At 42.0% G+C, this 18879-nt stretch overlaps 1 protein-coding gene and 1 long non-coding RNA gene across 5 annotated transcripts in view; one reads left to right on the plus strand and one right to left on the minus strand.

The window, feature by feature from the left end:
- The window catches only part of LOC140909254 (uncharacterized), a 125351-nt gene extending 121165 nt beyond the window's left edge, over window positions 1-4186 (minus strand). The window contains exon 1 of the long non-coding RNA XR_012158153.2: window positions 3406-4186. This is a non-coding gene — a long non-coding RNA (uncharacterized LOC140909254). The remainder of the gene's footprint in view (window positions 1-3405) is intronic.
- SLC35F3 (solute carrier family 35 member F3) overlaps window positions 3632-18879 on the plus strand; it is a 292694-nt gene continuing 277446 nt past the window's right edge. Inside the window, exons 1-2 of one of the 4 annotated variants that reach the window (XM_073338111.1) lie at window positions 3632-4511; window positions 5099-5328. In XM_073338111.1, coding sequence (XP_073194212.1) covers window positions 4459-4511; window positions 5099-5328 — 283 coding nt within the window. In that variant the 5' untranslated portion in view covers window positions 3632-4458. Of the gene's footprint in view, window positions 4512-5098; window positions 5329-7142; window positions 7186-18879 lie in introns of those variants that run through there. The other 3 variants (XM_073338108.2, XM_073338112.1, XM_073338116.1) reach the window with 3 other exon arrangements.

An 18879-nucleotide genomic window follows, 5' to 3' on the forward strand; every position in this document is an offset into this window, starting at 1 on the left:
GACATTTTAACTTTACTGACATCTGCAGAGCCCCTGTAACTGTACCCCCTTATACACTTGACCAAAAAGAAAAAGAAAGTTCATCTTTTTATGAATGACTGTTGTAATGGATTGTCAATACTATCACCCAAAGGATCCAGTGTCACACTTTGCTGTGTGCCGCTTATAGTGTTACACTCATTTGTGTAGTTTCATTTACATTAGTTTCTTGCTGTAGTTTGAAAAAGAAGAGAGCAGGAAAATAATCCCCTATCAGCAGGTCTGAGTGTGAGGAATTGTTCTGGTTTATCTCTAAATTGACATGTAGACACTGTGGCCCCATCTCCTTTGTACCACTCTGGTAGCACAGAGGATGGAAAGTTGCCCTAAATAGGGCAGATAGGCAGAATCCCAGTGAAGTAGGTGGCTTTATGCCTCCCCCTTCTGGTGTCAAACTGTTGGATCATATTAAAGAAGTTCTGTATTAAAATCACAAATGAGATTGATTCCCCATAGTTTAAATTCCAGGGTATTACTAATTAAGAAGTCTCTTGGGTTTTGGTACTGTTTCTCTCCCTCTATGTGTGAAACTTGCAAGCTGCTAATTGTGTTAGTAGAGTCTGTTCTCAAAGCAATTCTTTGTAACAACAACTACTCACACTGAGAGAGACTAAAAGCAATACTCTGTAACAACAGAAACAGCACCCAGAGACTCCCCGCCCTTTTTGTTGTATTCATCTTGCTTTGTTAACAATTGTAATTAAAATAGAGATAGAGGATGTATGTGGATGGATTATCCGCTTGGTGCGGATAATAACTGAATGATCAGGGAGGTGCCAGCCTAAGAATGCAGTGTCCATCGGCTGAAGAAGGCATCAAGTGGAAATAACCAGAGGACCCCAGCGGGCAGACTGGAATCCACTCAACAGCCTCAAGAATGGGAGAACCAAAGAACAAGATAACATCTGGCGGCACGGAGCCGTCAGGACTGTGCCATCTGCTGATGGATTCAGCAACAGCATGATGAAGCAATTCCCATAGACTGGCAAGAAATTCCTATAAAAATAGACTCTAAAAAGTGAGCACTTTGGGGTCTGATTCTGCAAACCAACTTCCAGGAGCATCAGATGAGCATCTGACAAGGCCCTGCTCCCTCCTCATGTCCAGGCCACCTGGCCAGTGGCTTGGCATGAGGAACTCTAAGGCTGGTAACTATGATAACAACCTTGCAGAACAGTATGTGTGTGTGTGTGTAAAAATATGAGATTGAATGGAATGTTATAGCTATAACTAACTGCTTACTATGATTCTTTCTATATTCACAATAAATGTGGCATTTTGCCTTTTCCCCTTTAATAAGATCCTGCTGGTTTTTATTTTATTGGTATAACAAAACTAGGTCTCACGTTGAGTGGAATTTGGCTGGAACCAGGGAACTGAACCCACATTACACTATTTTTAATACACATTGAGAGTTTTACACTATGCAGAAATCGGACACTTCGGGGTACTATTGACATGAGAATTCCTTCATGGTGAATTCCCACCCTCACCTTCCACACAAAGCCTGGGCATCTAAGCTCTGTGCAGGGAACTATGCTGGGTTTGGGAGGAAAGTAATCCCAACCCAACTCTATTTATAGCTATTGTTTCAGATGCTATTCTGGACTAGGGAATGAGACCCCTGGACAAAGTTTACATGAAGCGAATGATCTATGTAATTACAGATTCAGTGGGCATCTTCTTGACACTGTCCCAGCCATCCTTAAATCCTTCCTGCACTATGGTTAATGTTTACCTTGCAAGGAGCTCAGCTTTGTTGCACAGAGGACTGAGTTTCCCTGCACAACTCCTACCCATCTCTGTATAACAGGACCACAATTCTGCTGTATTGGGGGGTTTCACCCCGAGTTCCCAAGCTACAGTTGTTTTCACTTTAGCATACTGCTATTCAAAATAATGATTGTGTATGCAATAAATAAAATATATATTTTCAATACATGTATTCAATACAATACACAGCTCAGATATTTAGTTTAGCTTTTGTCTGATAGATTTTTTGTTTTTATTCTAGATAAAGCAACAATGATTCTTGAATGCTATGCAGGGCAAGTTGTTTTATTTAACTGACGTCTATTAACTTTGCAATTAAATGCCTAGGTGCTCTAAAATATATCAAATTGAAGAGGAAAGGGGGAAAAGATTTCCCCCTGGTCCTTCTACAAAGATTCTTCTATTAAAACAACAACAACAAAAAGCCATGCTTCCACATACGTAAATCTTCGTATATGTTCCTACTTTCAGATGGTCAAATGTTCTCATAGTAAATAATACTTGCAGATTTTAATCCGATTTTTCATTGTGTATATGTACACAATGAACAATATATAGGCATTAAGGCAATCTAAGACAATCATTCCCTACATTACTATAGGTCCTGATTCAACAAGATACTTACCCATATGCCTAACTTCAGCACATGAGCAGTCAGTGGGGCTACTCACATGCTTAGACACATTGCTGAATTGGTAATAGTCCTAATAAAAAAAATCCAGACTTGTAGTCTCTTTTCAGGCAAGGTCATTAGGAAGTCAGTTGGAGTTTTTCTTGACTAAGGACTGCAGGATTGGGCCCAAAGTCTTTGCAGTGTTAATCCAGACGTTTAGGTAGGATTTTCAAATGTACCCAATACTGGGCTAACTTTGCTCCCATTGACATCAGTGGGAGCAGAGTTAGACCAATGCTGAGTGTTTCTGAAAATCCCCCACCTATAATTTTTGGTTACATGATATATTAAGGTTCCATTTATGCTAGGTTAATGAGTGCTTAAAACATGTTTTAATCAATGGTTAATCAATTGTTATAAAGTCCAACAGCTCAATAGGCTGGTTATAAGTGTGGCTTATAACTACCTACTGATATGTTCATAACCATCTATAAAATATTCTAATTATGTCTGTAACATGCTTAAAACATGTGCTAATCATTTACAAACCCTTTAAAATCTTTGTAAATGGAACCTTAACATAAAGTGCTACTATTCCTTTTTCCTTTCAATAATGCTCTTGTCTCTCTTTGTTCCAGTAGTCTCAATGCTCCGAAAATGTATTTATTTGTATGGCAGTAGCAACTAGAGGTCCCAGCCCCACTGCCCTATGCACTGTTCAAACACAACAAAAAGCCAGTCCCTATTCCAAATAGTTTGTGTTCTTATGATTAAATCATGAATCTGTAGAAGCCTGGAGATCCGGACTCAAATCTCAACTCTGCGGCAGACCAGCTGTGTCACCGTGAGCAATTAAGTTACATTCTCAGGCCCAAAACGTGCCTAATTGAAGTCAATGGGCGTTAGGCACCTACATACCAGGATCCGAGCCTCTGCTCCTTAAATTCCACAAAGGCAAAACGTGGATAATTCCTACCTACCTCACAGGCGTGGTTGGGTTTAATCCTGATTGTTGTTGGGAAAGTGCTTTGAGATTCCGGGATGGACGGTGCTGGAGAAGCGCCATTACAGCCAACCTCTGATTTTTAGGAAACTCTTTGAAAATCCGCTATCCAGGGTTTAGTTACCTTCCGAACTCCCCAACCCAGCCAGGCTGAAGCCCAGGGTAAATTCCTACAGAGCCCCTAAGCTTGACGGGAGCAGCGCTACGTCTCGGGGGGTTAGCTTCAGCCCCGCAAAGCCGCCGCCGCTCCCCAGGGCCGAGCGCCACTTCGGCCGGGACCAGCTCAGCGGGCGGGCCCGGCCTCGGCCCCCAGGGTCAACCTCAACCTGACGCGCCACCCTGCAGGCCGGTCCACTGGGGGGCGCGTTGGGAGCGGGGCGACTCCGAACCTGCCCCACTGGGCTTTTGACGTCACCGTTGTTCAGTCCCTGCATTTGCCAGGGGCCCGAGGGGCCCCTCCCCCCCGCAGCTGAGCGCCAGAAGCCCGCCCACCCTGAGGAGCCGGGGCCCGCGGACAGGTGCCTCTGGTCGCCTCCCGGCCCCTGCCGCGCCCGCCCTCGCCCTCGCAGCAGCGGCGGCGGCGGCGCTGCCTGGCCCCCCCAGTCGGAAGCGAGCGGGACGGCCACAGGCGGCGGCGGAGGAGGAAAAGTCAGGAACTGGGCTGCGGCCCCCCCCAGCCGGAGGAGCGCGGGAAAGCCCAGCCCTGCCCTGCCCAGGGGGGAGGGCGCGGAGCCCTTCCCTCCATCCCCTAACACCCGCTCCGCGGCGGCAGCAGGCAGCCGGCACCTGGCCTCCGCTGGGGACGGGAGACGCACCTGCGGCGGCGGCAGATTCAGCAGCAGCGGCAGCAATCTGGGCACTTGGCGCCCCGCTTCTCCAGCTGCCGGTGCAAGCCCTGGCAGCCCCTCTGCAGCGCCTGCGGCCCCGGCACCTGCCCCCTTCTTCTTCTCTGTCCGATCGGCCGGTGACAGCCCCCGGCTGCACCTTTTCTTGAAGTCTGGGAGCCCCCACTCCACCCCTGCTCTTCCCTATGGGGATCCGAGAGTTTCCCAACGGCACGGCGAGGGGCAAGACCACCACAATGTGAGTATCAGCCCCGGGGCGGCGCGGGCAGGGCGCTCCCTTCTGTTGCACCGGGAAGGGGACCAGGTACCTGCAGCGGCAGGAGGCGCCCAGCTGTGCTGCCCGCTATCCAACGCTCGGGTTCCCGGGGGGGATCTGAGGGTCAATCCCAATGGGGGGGTCCCAGTCTTGTGGGGGTGGGGGGGCAACACGCGAAGTTCCCGGTACTCCTGCCCCCATCTCCCCGGGAGGCCGGGAGCCAAACGCCGCAGGCTGCGCACCTGGGCAAGGGAGTTCTTCTTGGGGTGCTTTAGACAATGCTAAACTTGCGCTGGAGCCCTATGGTTTGCGGGGGGATCAGCTGTTTGTGGGGTCCGCGCTCAGCATTTTTGCCCCTTTCTCAATAGGCAGCGCTGGGGGGGGGTGTCGGAGTGACTGGCAGAGGGGCGCTTTCCCTTCTCCCGGCCCGGGCAGTGCCCAGCCCCTCTTGGCCCCTGTACACTTATTGGGGGGCGAAAGGGGCGCTCCCGTCCCTTCCTTCGCCAAGTCAGCGCTCGGCACCTCAGCTGTTACCGGGCCGTGTTCACGTCCCTTTCCTGCCTTTCCAGTGGCATGAGGAGATCTCCAGATGTCAGCCCCAGGAGGCTGTCAGACATCAGCCCGCAGCTCCGGCAGCTCAAATACCTGGTGGTGGATGAGGCAATCAAAGAGGATTTGAAATGGTCCCGATCCGTGGAAGATCTCCCCAGTGCTTCCGTGGGGCTCACTCCCATCGAGGAAAGGATTCTGCGGATTACCGGGTATTATGGCTATCAGCCCTGGGCTGCCAGCTACAAAAGTAAGTCCCTTGTTTATTCCTTCTCTTCTTACCAGCGGTCGCGACACTCCTCCCTTTCCCCCTCAACTTTGTTTGCTGCAGCAGCAGCCTCTTCTCAAGCTGCCTGCAGGGTGTGGGGCAGGGCTTGCATTGCACTCTGGATTTAACCCCCTCTCCCCTTTTCTGTGGCAACCCCTCACATTGCTACTTCAATGTCCCAGCAGTTCGGAGGGATGGAAATTAACTGCCTAATTTTATTTACTACCCTCCTTTTTCCTAAACTGGATCATATCATCTTTGTCAGTTTTGTAGTTTCCTCTAAAATATTCTCTTTCCTTTATTTGGTAGGTTTAACTATGTTTACTTTATAAATTGTTGCTTTGCCCGTTGACGTTTGTGTCTGATGAGATTGATAGCTAATTCAATGCTGAACAGTAGAAAAAGTTGCCCATACTCTGACTGTGTTTGAGGTGGCACTAGGTGGTGGCATTGTGATCAGTTCAATACAGATTAGTGTGAGATTTAATCATTTGAACTTTCTCCTTATTAGGAAAAATGCTGGTGATTATAGAAAACATGTTAGCTTTGGGCAAAGGGATTTCAGTTTAGTGCTGGAACTCAAGACAAATGTGAACATTACAAACGGTTGCTGTGGCATAACATCGTTAAGTAAATCATTACTTTACATGTAGGTTAAAGTTTGCATCTTTTATACTGAAAATGATATTTTATCACTTTATTAAAATGTCTAAGTTGAAAGATTTAAAGAAATGCTTTCATTCTCGGCTAAGGGATTTAGCACATATAGTATTAATTTTTTGCGTAAAATCATCCTCTGAGTGATTTGGTGTGAATCATATTAAATTCAGTATTAAAAATATTGCTTTCTGTGTTGCTGATGCCATGAGTGAAGTATAATGATCAGCTTATTTGTGACAATTGCTTGGGTGCACTAGAGTTTTTTAAACCTGTTCTAGTTTTTGAAAGTAATATATTATTCAGTATCCTCTCCCTACTATCTTGAAGGATCATTGTGTTTTTGCAGGAATTAAACTTTTCCCTGAATTAAAATATATTTACCCTTTCCAACACAGCTTCCTGTCTGCATGTTCATAAACTTTGGTGAGAAACTTATCATAGTGTATAGGGATGTAAAGCTGGGTTTCTCTTCATACGCTGTGATGATATCTTGAAAAGCTTTAATAAACATTGTGGAAATATTCATACTTCTATAACATATAGTTGTATAACTTGTGTAACATTGGTCTTCCATTGTTCATCATTACCAAAGATGACTGCATGTAGTAACAGTTTTTAAGAATTCATTTGCTTTTGTGTGGAAGTCAATACCGTTCAGAACATCACAGTTTTCTGTTGTAAAAATATTATTCTACTAGAGGATCATGATTTTGGTGGAAAACTGGTTTTGACAAAAGAAGTCTTTGTTCATTGTATGCATTTCTAATGCATTCACCCTTGGATTATCTGATTGCCAATGCACTTAATAATAAAGGGGAAAGATACAAAAAATATGTTATACTTTATTTTTCTGTTTTTCATGAGCCATCAGCAACTCATTAAAACACTATTGTAGGATGTTAGAATATGAATTAGCAGATAAGGTCATAATAGTTTTTGTGTAAAACCAGTTTATTGTATTTTTCTATGGTTATTACTATTCTAAGAGTCTGATTTTGCTGCCCTTACTCACAGGGAGTTGTACCTTTCTTCAAGAGTAGTCCCATAGACTTCATTGGGACCATTCATCTATGCAAAGTTATTGGATCCTGTGATCAGACCATGTATGGGTGCCAACTTCTGAGTTGGATATTAATGTTCCTGTCTGACACCATGACTAATAGTCCAATTGAATTCATGGTGAGTTACTGCGGATGATCCTTCTAAAATAGTAAAAGTCATTTTCAGCTGCTCAGTTATAATCTATTGTTGACATTTATAACTCCACCGTAAAAGTTAATTGTGAGCCAAAACTTGGCCTTCAAAGGTGTGTTCTCCATAGCAATTTAAAAAAATAACAAATGACACCTTAGAATTATAATGGTGGGAAATAAATATACAACTTTTCTGAGGATTTTAAAAAAAAATCTACATCAGAATAATTTTACCTATGATGTGAACCCATTTCACAAACTAAAAAGATAACAACCATATTTTATAAGTCTGTTGATAGAAATGTAGAAAAGATTATTTACATCTCTAGCGAGTGTTACTTGGCATGACTCCAAGGAAGCTACTTTAATTTACATCAGCAGGGGATGTGGCCGAATGCATGTAAGATAGATAAATCAGCAAAACTAGAAGGCTGGTTTTATATCAACACTCGGAAAACATTTTTAAAAACTCCTTTATTTTGGCTCATGGAAGTGGTCATGAGATAAGGAGCCTTTTACATTTTAAGTGGCCAGGTTTAATCAGACTAGGTCAGTGGTTTTCAAACTTTTGTATTGGTGACCCCTTTCACATAGCAAGCATCTGACTGCGACCCCCCTTTATAAATTAAAAACACTTTTTTATATATTTAACACCATTATAAATGCTGGAAGCAAAGCGGGGGTTTGGGTGGAGGCTGACAGCTCGCAACCCCCCATGTAATAACCTCGCGACCGCCTGAGGGGTCCCAACCCCCAGTTTGAAAACCCCTGGACTACATACTGTGAACAAAAATAATTTACATTAAAATTAAATTGTAAACTCTTTGGGTAGGAATCCTGTCTTCTTATTATATATGTCTGTAAAAAGTCTAGATACTGTTTGCACCATATAAATAATAATGAAGATAATGAATTGAGTGTGGGTGCTCTGTAGGAAACTAGTTGATGATCGAGTTCTTAGCTTGTGAATATATAAATCAGATTTCATTTCCCTGCAGCCCCTTTTAAGCCACCTCCACAACCAATGACATTTTTGTTACTGAAAGTCTAGCATCTAGGACCAGATTGTGCACCTGTTGCTTTTAATAGTAAGCAATTCCTCATGTTATTATTTAGACTCATATAGTTTATCTAAGGGTATGTCTACACTACGAAATTAGGTCGAATATATAGAAATTGTTTTTTTAGAAATTGTTTTATATTTATATTTGTGTCCCCACACAAAATGCTCTAAATGCATTAAGTGCATTAACTCGGCATAGTGCTTCCACAGTACCGAGGCTAGCGTCGACTTCCGGAGTGTTGCACTGTGGGTAGCTATCCCACAGTTCCCGCAGTCTCCGCTGCCCACTGGAATTTTGGGTTGAGATCCCAATGGCTGATGGGGCAAAAAACATTGTTGCGGGTGGTTCTGGGTACATGTCATCAGGCCCTCCCTCCCTCTGTGAAAGCAACGGCAGACAATTGTTTCGTGACTTTTTTTCCTGAGTTACCTGTGCAGATGCCATACCATGGAAAGCATGAAGCCCGCTCAGCTCATTGTCACCGTATGTCTCCTGGGTGCTGGCAGACGTGCTACTGCATTGCTACACAGCAGGAGCAACCCATTGCCTTGTGGCAGCAGACGGTACAATAGGCCTGAAAACCAACTTCATCATGTCTGAGGTGCTCCTGGCCGCCTCGGTAAGGTCGGTCAGGAGCGCCTGGGCAGATATAGGTGCAGGGACTAAATTAGGAGTGACTCGACCAGGTCATTCTCTTTAGTCCTGCAGGCAGTCCTATTGTACCATCTTATGGTGAGCAGGCAGGAGATGCGGATGGCTAGCAGTCCTATTGCACCATCTTCTGCCGAGCAGGCAGGAGATGTGGATGGCTTGCAGGCCTTCTGCACCGTCTGCTGCCAGCCAAAGATGTAAAAGATAGATGGAGTAGATCAAAACAGGAAATAGACCAGATTTGTTTTGCATTCATTTGCTCCCCCCTCCATCCCTCCCTCCATGAAGTCCTGCCTGAAATACCGGAGGGAGGGATAGCTTAGTGGGTTGAGCATTGGCCTGCTAAACCCAGGGTTTTGAGTTCAATCCTTGAGGGGGCCATTCTGTGTGACAGTTGTTTTTGTTTCTCTTTGATGTAAAGCCACCCCCTTTCTTGATTTTAATTCTCTGTAAGCCAACCCTGTAAGCCATGTCGTCAGTCGCCCCTCCCTCCGTCAGAGCAACGGCAGACTATCGTTCCGCACCTTTTTTCTGTGCAGATGCCATACTTCGGCAAGCATGGAGCCCGCTCAGATCACTTTGGCAATTAGGAGCACATTAAACACCACACGCATTATCCAGCAGTATATGCAGCATCAGAACCTGGCAATGCAAAACCGGGCGAGTAGGCGACGTCATGAGAGTGATGAGGACATGGACACAGACTTCTCTCAAAGCACGGGCCCTGGCAGTGCAAGCATCATGGTGCTAATGGGGCAGGTTCATGCTGTGGAACGCCGATTCTGGGCCTGGGAAACAAGCACAGACTGGTGGGACCCCATAGTGTTGCAGGTCTGGGACGATTCCCAGTGGCTGCGAAACTTTCGCATGCGTAAAGGCACTTTCATGGAACTTTGTGACTTGCTTTCCTCTGCCCTGAAGCGCATGAATATCCAGATGAGAGCAGCCCTCACAGTTGAGAAGCGAGTGGCAATAGCCCTGTGGAAGCTCAATGAAGACTTCTGCTTAAAAAAAGTGCAGCTGCTGTCAAAAAAGCAAGCAAGATTTTAGGGTGCATAAGGAACGAGATGGAATAACACAAAGAACAATACAGAGATGGTGTTCTTTATTAGGATACTGATCCCTGTTAATCAAAAATTAAGAAATTATTTCAGTTATTTGCTGTCATAGCAACATTGTAATAACTGTTTAGTTCTGGCTGACTACCATTTTTGAGTAGACTCTGAATAGATATTTTTATCTTTCATCTTTCATTTTCAAGGAAAGAAAAGGACTACAGAATGGTCATTGATTTTTAACAAACAAATCAATTGCTTTACAGATTTCTTCATGCAGCTTTAATTAAATCTAATATCTTCTGTAGTGTGCTGTTTATGTATGTGGAAATTCTGGGCAGAACTGTGGCCCATAAGAGAGACTGGGCAAGCTGCTGTAACTTGAGCAGGTTCTGAGGGCTCTCTCTTTATGCTGGTGACTGTAGACCAGCCCAGAATCGAGAGAGCACAAAGGTGATTTGAAACTACTTTAGCTGCCACCCCCATCCCATGCTGCCGGCTGCAAGTTTTGTGTACATCTCTGAGAGGCACACCACAGAATCTCATCCAAAATTCTGTTTTGTTGGAGGTCTTTGCATATGTTTGGAAGGCCTGAATGGTGATGTCACAGGAGGCTAAAACCTGAGTTGCAGCTCTTCTAAATTCAGATTGCATGGGGAAGAAATGCGGAATCCAAGCCTTAGGTGCTTAACAAACTAATTAGTCAGAAAAGTCAGTCAATGATTACATTAGTTCTTTTGAAATCATCATCATCTTCCTGTTGCTGATGCAGGAGCACAGAATAAAATAAATATTGTTTCAAATATTACAATGTATTTAGGAATGTACTTTTTAATATCTGCAATTACTTTAGTTCTACATTTTCTGCAATTTGTAGAAACATAGTTCAACTATGTTATTCTAAATGTATACTAACTTATTTGCCACATTGGGAAGGGTGTACATTCTGGTGATTACTGAACTTCTTGGCACCAATACTTCTCTAAATAGAAATAAAAATGGGGAATAAAGCATGGTAACATGAAATAATGTGTATTTTCTACAAAAAACTGTTTATAACAGAACTAGGTTTTGAATTTTGTATGGCGGCAACACTTCTTAACCTTCTGTGGTATGTGTACCAGAAATTAAATTTCAGTGGAAATAATTCCAGCAAATAATGTAGGGATTTTGTACTTACTCCTGGAAATCTCTGGATGTGGAGAGGATTTTACATAATATTTTCTAGAGGAAGCTTTGATATTGCTATTACTTAATCATTAGTCTTGTGTACCAGACAGTGTTCCTCTTTTCTGCATTTCAGATTCTTTTACATCGTCATTTAACACTTTACAAGAAAATGTAATATGGTTTCTCTGTATAAGAGAAATGCAGAAGAAATGCAATCTCTAAACAATGTAAAGTCAGTGTTTATGACTCGCTAAGCGCTTTTCCTCTCTTGATGAAATTATTGCACACGGAAAATGGAAGCCCCCTTTGCTCCCTTCATTCCTTTAATAGAGCATTTCTGCTTCAAAAAGTTGTTAAAATATTCCTTTCTATCACACCCTCATACAAAGGACAATATTGCAAATAAATATAGGAGTGGAAAAGTCTTCGGGTGAAATCCTGGCTCCCCTAAAATCTATGGGAGTTTTGGCCTTAACTTCAGTAGAACCAGGATTTCACCCTCCAGGTTTAGGTCTTTGAATTTGCCTGCTATGCACACTCATTCTAAGTGCTATGCACTGAACACCTGTTCCTAAGGCAACTGCATCCAATTATACTTACCCATACATTTTTTTAAAAGATCCTGAACCCTATTGAAGAACTCTATTTAAAATATAGAATAATTTACTACCTTTAACAGATGTGCAATTTTAATTATCCTGCACTTCCTATTTAATTACTACTACATATTTTGTTCTGAGATGGGTTAGGAGCATCTATAACAAAGGAAAAGAGGAATATTTCTCCTTCCTTGTCCCCAGGAAGCTACATATACTGGACTCTGCATATAAGTGGGAGAGGGGGAAATATGTATACTCATATGTACATACACAGTCTCTCTCTTTCACTAATTCTCTCTCTCTCTCTCTCTCTCTATTCTGAGACCAAGAATGAAATCTACTAATTGACACATCCAAGATAACAATCAATAATACATTGAAAAATACATTGATCAAAACATAGTACCTCCTCAAGTGTATATAGCATTGCATTTTAAATGGAGGAAACAAGCTACATTAATAGGTGAACCAAAGCATTGAATATTAAAGAGGTTAATGATAAACAGGCTTGATCTTTTCACAGTCTGTTGTGGGGTAGGATGGTATAAAAGATGGAATTCTTTGCAGATAGAAACACAGATAATGATGGTGGGTGGTGGGGGAGCATTAAAATGTTCTGGAAGAAATTCAAAATGGCAGTAAAGGAAAGACAAAGTTTAAATATGATTTTATGTAACTTGTTGGATTTTGGTTTTCTTAAATCTGTCTACCACAAAAAAGTATAAATAATACAAAGGATGTCTTAGAGAAATGTCTAATTCAAGTTTAAAGTCTGTCTAGTGAAGACTAGTTGGCTTCAGACCTTTCAGATTTTATGCAAGTTATTACTAATTTTGAGGTTAAAAAATTGTGTTTGGTTTATTTTTCTCAAATCAACCAAATGTCCATTTTGATTGGTTATCATTTTTGTGCTGTGAATTAAACATTGCAGCAGGATTTTAATTCACTGTTTGATACTTTCCTTGTCAGAAGTGCCTTTCCTTAAGGATAAAACACATTTCAAACTAAGTGCATTGTTTGTGCTGTTATTGATTTTAATGGGATTTCTTGTGAGGGAAAGTACTACTCAACCTAAGCAAGGTTAACAGATTCAAGCCCATAATGAATAGTCTATAGAAGGCCAAATAAGACAAATGATGGACCAAATGTTAGAGCTGGAGGGAAACAGAGAGGCTTTGAGTTTTCTTATGCCTAAGGGAAGAAGGTTACGAAAAAATTATTTATGGTCAGTAGGATAACCTAGATCTCAAATATAATTGTCCAAGAAAATATGGTTCTCTATTCTTTCTATGACCAAAATAAGCAGGACAGGTTTTATTTTTCTTTATTTTTAATTTGTTTCATGTCGCCATCAGTCATGGAACTGTCATCATAAAACAGACAAATATTAGCCACCCCTTTCATTCAAGTGATCCTACAGGACAGTGAAAATGATTATACCATCTTAGTGAGAGAAAGAACTCCTAATGCCCAACTACTGGGGAATGTGGCAGGGAGTAAACTGGGCTGGTACAAAGCTATGATATTGCTTTCTATCCGACCCTCCTGCTCAGATCTTAGGCTGCTCATTTCCATCTGGGAGCTGAAGAGCAGCAGAAGGGTATGTGATGAAGGGCAATAACAAGGTGAGATGATGAGTTGACCTGAGCAGCAGGGGTTGGAGCTGAATGCTGTCATCGCTTCTCACCGTCTGAAAACACAAGCTCAGAACAGATGGAAGTCCTCTACGTTTTTTTTATTTTTTGTGTGTCACTTTCCTTCCCTAAGGACAAGTCTCTTGCCTGATCTGACAAGCACTGAAAGCTCCTGGATACCTTGACTGACTGGCACATCCAACCTGAGGCGAAAATGAAACTTGGGCTTCCACCACAGTTGCTCTGTAAATATTACTGAATTAACCCTCTGCAGTCTTCTGAAAGTGGACTAGGGCCAAAGGAAGGATTTGGTGATGGGTTGAATAAATCGTCTTTGCAGTTTGCTGGCAAACTGAGTCAGGACTGATGGAGGATTAAATATACCTAGACTATCTCTGTCTGGTGTTTGTCCAACATGTTCTTAAAAACCTCCAGTGAGGGGGATTCCACAATCTCCTTTGGAAGCCTATTCCAGAATTTAACAATCTTTATAGTTACAAAGTTTTTCATAATATCTAACCTAAATCTCTCTTGCAGCAGATTAAGCCCATTACTTCATGTCCTATGTTCAGTGGACATGGAGAACAATTAATCAGTGTTCTCCTCATAATAGCCCTTAACATATTTGACGATTGTCAGGTCCCCTTCAGTCTTCTTTTCTCAAAACTAAACATGCCAAGTTTTTTAAAATCTTTCCTCACAGGTCAGGATTTTTGAACCTTCTATCATTTTTGTTGCTCTCCTCTGGACTCTGTCCAGTTTAAGACGAATGTGGACAAAGAGTGACACTCAGAACTGAACAGCTGAGATCTCACCAGTGCTGAGTGGAGCAGGACATTTACCTTCCATGTCTTTTCTTACAAAAGTGCTGTTAATACACCCAGGTTATTAGCCTTTCTCACAACTGCATTCATGTTGTTGGGTTATATTTAATTTGTGATTCGCTATAATACCCATGTCCTTTTCAGCGATGCTACAGACGATCCAGTTATTCAATGTTTTATATTTGTACGTTTTGATTTTTTCTTCCTAAGTGTAGTACTTTGTACTATTTCAGACCAGACTATTTCTCCAATTTGTCAAGGTCATTTTGAATTCTAATCCTGTCTTCCAAAGTGCTTGTAACCGCTCCCATCTTGGTGTCATCTGCAATTTTATAAGCATATTCTCTACTCCATTATCCAAGTCACTAATGAAAATGTTGAAAAGTAGCAGACCCACGACAGCCTCCTCACTAGCTATACGTCCTCCCTGTTAGAAGTGAACTGTTGATAACTACTCTTTGAGTATGGTCTTTCAATCAGTTGTGCCCCCAGTTTACAGTAATTTCATCTAAATGACAGTTCCCTAGTTGGCTTATGAAAATATCATATTGGACTGTGTCAGAAGACTTACTAAAATCAAGATATATCATGTCTACTGCTTTCCCCCATCCACTAGGCCATTAACACTGTCAAAGAGGGAAATTAGCTCAGTTTGAAATGACTCGTTCTTGACAAAGCCATGTTGCCCTATTCCTTATCGCCCTATTATTCACTATGTGCTTACAAATTGATTGTTTAATAATTTGTTCCAGTATTTTTCCAGAGATCGAAGTTAGGCTGACTATTCTATAACTCTCTGGTTCCTCTTTGTTCCTCTATTTAAAGGTAGGTACTATGTTTGCCCTTCTCCAGTCCTCTAGGACCTCACCTGTCCTCTGTGAATTCTCAGAGGTAATCACAAACTCTTCCAAGATTCATTCAGCTAGTTTCTTAAATACTCTAGGGTGAATTTTGTCAGGCCCTGATGACTTGAATACACCTAACTTATCTGTGTATTCTTTAAATTGTTCATTCCCTATTTTGGCTTGTGTTCCTTTCCCCTTTTTGTTAATATTAATTTGATTAAGCATGTGGTCACAATTCACTAAAAAAGCAAAACAGGCATTAAATCACGAGCCTTCTTGGTGTGATCCCTTATTAGTTCTCCTCCACTGCTTAGTAGTAGGCCTTTGCCTTTCTTTTGCTCCTAATGTATTTGAAGTACCTTTTCTTATTGCCTGTTATGTCCCTTGCTAGGTGTAACTCAGTTTATGCCTTAGCCTGTCTGATTTTGTCCCTGTGTTCTTGTGGTATACTTTTGTACTCATCCTTAGTAATTTATCCATGTTTCCACTTTTTGTAGAATTCCTTTTTGATTTTCAGGTCATTAAAGAGCTCCTGGGGGATGCATATTGGTCTCTTATTATTATTCCTATCTTTTCTTTCCATCAGGTTAATTTGCAGTTGTGCCTTTAATATTGTCTCTGAGAAACTGCCAGCTCTCAACTTCTTTTCCCCTAGATTTTCTTCTGATGGGACCTTAGATACCAGTTCTCTGAGTTTGTTAGTCTGCTTTTTTGAAGTCCATTCATTGATTCATAGATACTAAGGTCAGAAGGGACCATTATGATCATCTAGTCTGACCTCCTGCACAATGCAGGCCACAGAATCTCACCCACCCACTCCTGCGAGAAACCTCTCACCTATGTCTGAGCTATTAAAGTCCTCAAATCATGGTTTAAAGACTTCAAGGAGCAGAGAATCCTCCAGCAAGTGACCTGTTCCCCATGCTACAGATGGAGTCGAAAAACCTCCAGGGCCTCTTCCAATCTACCCTGGAAGAAAATTCCTTCCCGACCCCAAATATGGTGATCAGCTAAACCCTGAGCATATGGGCAAGATTCACCAGCCAGATACCCATGAAAGAATTTTGTGTAGTAACTCAGATCCCACCCCATCTAACATCCCATCGCAGGCCATTAGGCCTATTTACCATGAATATTTAAAGATCAATTAATTACCAAAATCATGTTATCCCATCATACCATCTCCTCCATAAACTTATCGAGTTTAATCTTAAAGCCAGATAGATCTTTTGCCCCCACTGCTTCCCTTGGAAGGCTATTCCAGAACTTCACTCCTCTGATGGTTGGAAACCTTCATCTAATTTCAAGTCTAAACTTCCCAGTGACCAGTTTATATCCATTTGTTCTTGTGTCCACATTGGTAATGAGATTAAATAATTCCTCTCCCTCTCCGGTATTTATCTCTCTGATTTATTTAGAGAGAGCAATCATATCTCCCCTCAACCTTCTTTTAGTTAAGCTAAAGAAGCCAAGCTCCTTGAGTCTCCTTTCATAAGACAAGTTTTCCATTCCTCGGATCATCCTAGTAGCCCTTCTCTGTTCCAGTTTGAATTCATCCTTCTTAAACATGGGAGACCAGAACTGCACACAGTATTCAAGGTGAGGTCTCACCAGTGCCTTGTATAACGGTACTAAAACCTCCTTATCTCTACTGGAAATACCTCGCCTGATGCATCCCAAGACCGCATTAGCTTTTTGCATGGCCATGTCACATTGGCGGCTCATAGTCATCCTATGATCAACCAATACCCCAAGGTCCTTCTCCTCCTCCGTTACTTCTAATTGATGCGTCCCCAGCTTATAACTAAAATTCTTGTTATTAATCCCTAAATGCATGACCTTACACTTCTCACTATTAAATTTCATCCTATTACTATTACTCCAGTTTACAAGGTCATCCAGATCCTCCTGTATGATATCCCTGTCCTTTTCTAAATTGACAATACCTCCCAGCTTTGTATCATCCGCAAACTTTATTAACACACTCCCGCTTTTTGTGCCAAGGTCAGTAATAAAAAGATTAAATAAGATTGGTCCCAAAACTGATCCTTGAGGAACTCCACTGGTAACCTCCCTCTAGCCTGACAGTTCACCTTTCAGTAGGACCCGCTGTAGTCTCCCCTTTAACCAATTCCTTATCCACCTTTCAATGTTCATATTGATCCCCATCTTTTCCAATGTAACTAATAATTCCACCAAGAAGTGGCATGGTATCAAATGCCTTACTGAAATCTAGGTAAGTTAGATACACTGCGTTTCCTTTGTCTAAAAAATTTGTTACTTTCTCAAAGAAGGAGATCAGGTTGGTTTGGCACGATCTACCTTTTGTAAAACCATGTTGTATTTTGTCCCATTTACCATTGACTTCAATGTCCTTAACTACCTTCTCCCTTCAAAAATTTTTCCAAGACCTTGCATAGTACAAACTAACAGGCCTGTAGTTACGCGGATCACATTTTTTCCCTTTCTTAAAAATAGGAACTATATTGGCAATTCTCCAATCATACGGTACAACTCCTGAGTTTACAGATTCATTAAAAATTCTTGCTAATGGGCTTGCAATTTCAGGTGCCAATTTCTTTAGTATTCTTGGATGAAGATTTTCTGGGCCCCCCAATTTAGTCCCATTAAGCTGTTTGAGTTTCGCTTCTACCTCAGGTATGGTAATATCTACCTCCGTAACCTCATTCCCATTTGTCATGCTACCATTATCCCTAAGATCCTCTTTAGCCTTATTAAAGACTGAGGCAAAGTATTTGTTTAGATATTGGGCCATGCCTAGAATATCCTTAACCTCCACTCCATCCTCAGTTTTTAGCGGTCCCACTTCTTCTTTCTTTGTTTTCTTCTTATTTTTATGGCTATAGAACCTTTTACTATTGGTTTTAATTCTCTTTACAAGGTCCAACTCTACTTGACTTTTAGCCTGTCTCACTTTATCCCTACATGTTCTGACCTCAATAAGGTAGCTTTCCTTGCTGATCCCTCCCATCTTCCACTCTGGGTATGCTTTCTGCTTTTTCTTAATCACTTCTCTGAGATGCTTGCTCATCCAGCTTGGTCTACAACTCCTGCCTATGAATTTTTTCCCCTTTCTTGGGATGCAGGCTTCCGATAGCTTCTGCAGCTTTGATTTAAAGTAATCCCAGGCCTCCTCTGCCTTTAGATCCATAAGTTCTTCAGTCCAATCCACTCCCCTAACTAATTTCCTTAATTTTTGAAAGTCAGCCCTTTTGAAATCAAAAACCCTAGCTGCAGATTTATTTTTGTTAATCCTTCCGTTCAGTTTGAACTGAATTAGCTTATGATCACTTGAACCAAGATTATCCCCTACAACCATTTCTTCTATGAGGTCCTCACTACTCACCAAAACCAAATCTAAAATGGCATCCCCTCTCGTTGGTTCAGCAACTACTTGATGAAGGAATCCATCAGCTATCGCATCTAGGAAAATCTGAGCCCTATTATTATTACTAGCACTCGTCCTCCAGTCTATATCTGGGAAGTTAAAGTCTCCCATGATCACGCAGTTTCCATTCGTATTTACTTTATTAAAAACATTAAAAAGGGCTCTATCCATATCCAAATTAGATCCTGGTGGTCTATAGCACACCCCAAGCACTATCCTAGGGGAGGCTCTAATAGTTTTCTTCCCCAATGTAATTTTTGCCCAGATGGGCTCTGTCTTATCCATTCCATCGTTTCTTATTTCTTTACTTTCTACCTCATCATTGATATACAGTGTTACTCCACCACCTTTACCTTTATTTAGGTCTTTCCTAAACAGCACAGACCCTTCAATAGCTGTAGTCCAGTCATGACGACTATTCCACCATGT

The sequence above is a fragment of the Lepidochelys kempii genome, chromosome 3 (genome assembly GCF_965140285.1).
Source record: "Lepidochelys kempii isolate rLepKem1 chromosome 3, rLepKem1.hap1, whole genome shotgun sequence".
Classification (NCBI taxonomy): Eukaryota; Metazoa; Chordata; order Testudines; family Cheloniidae; genus Lepidochelys; species Lepidochelys kempii.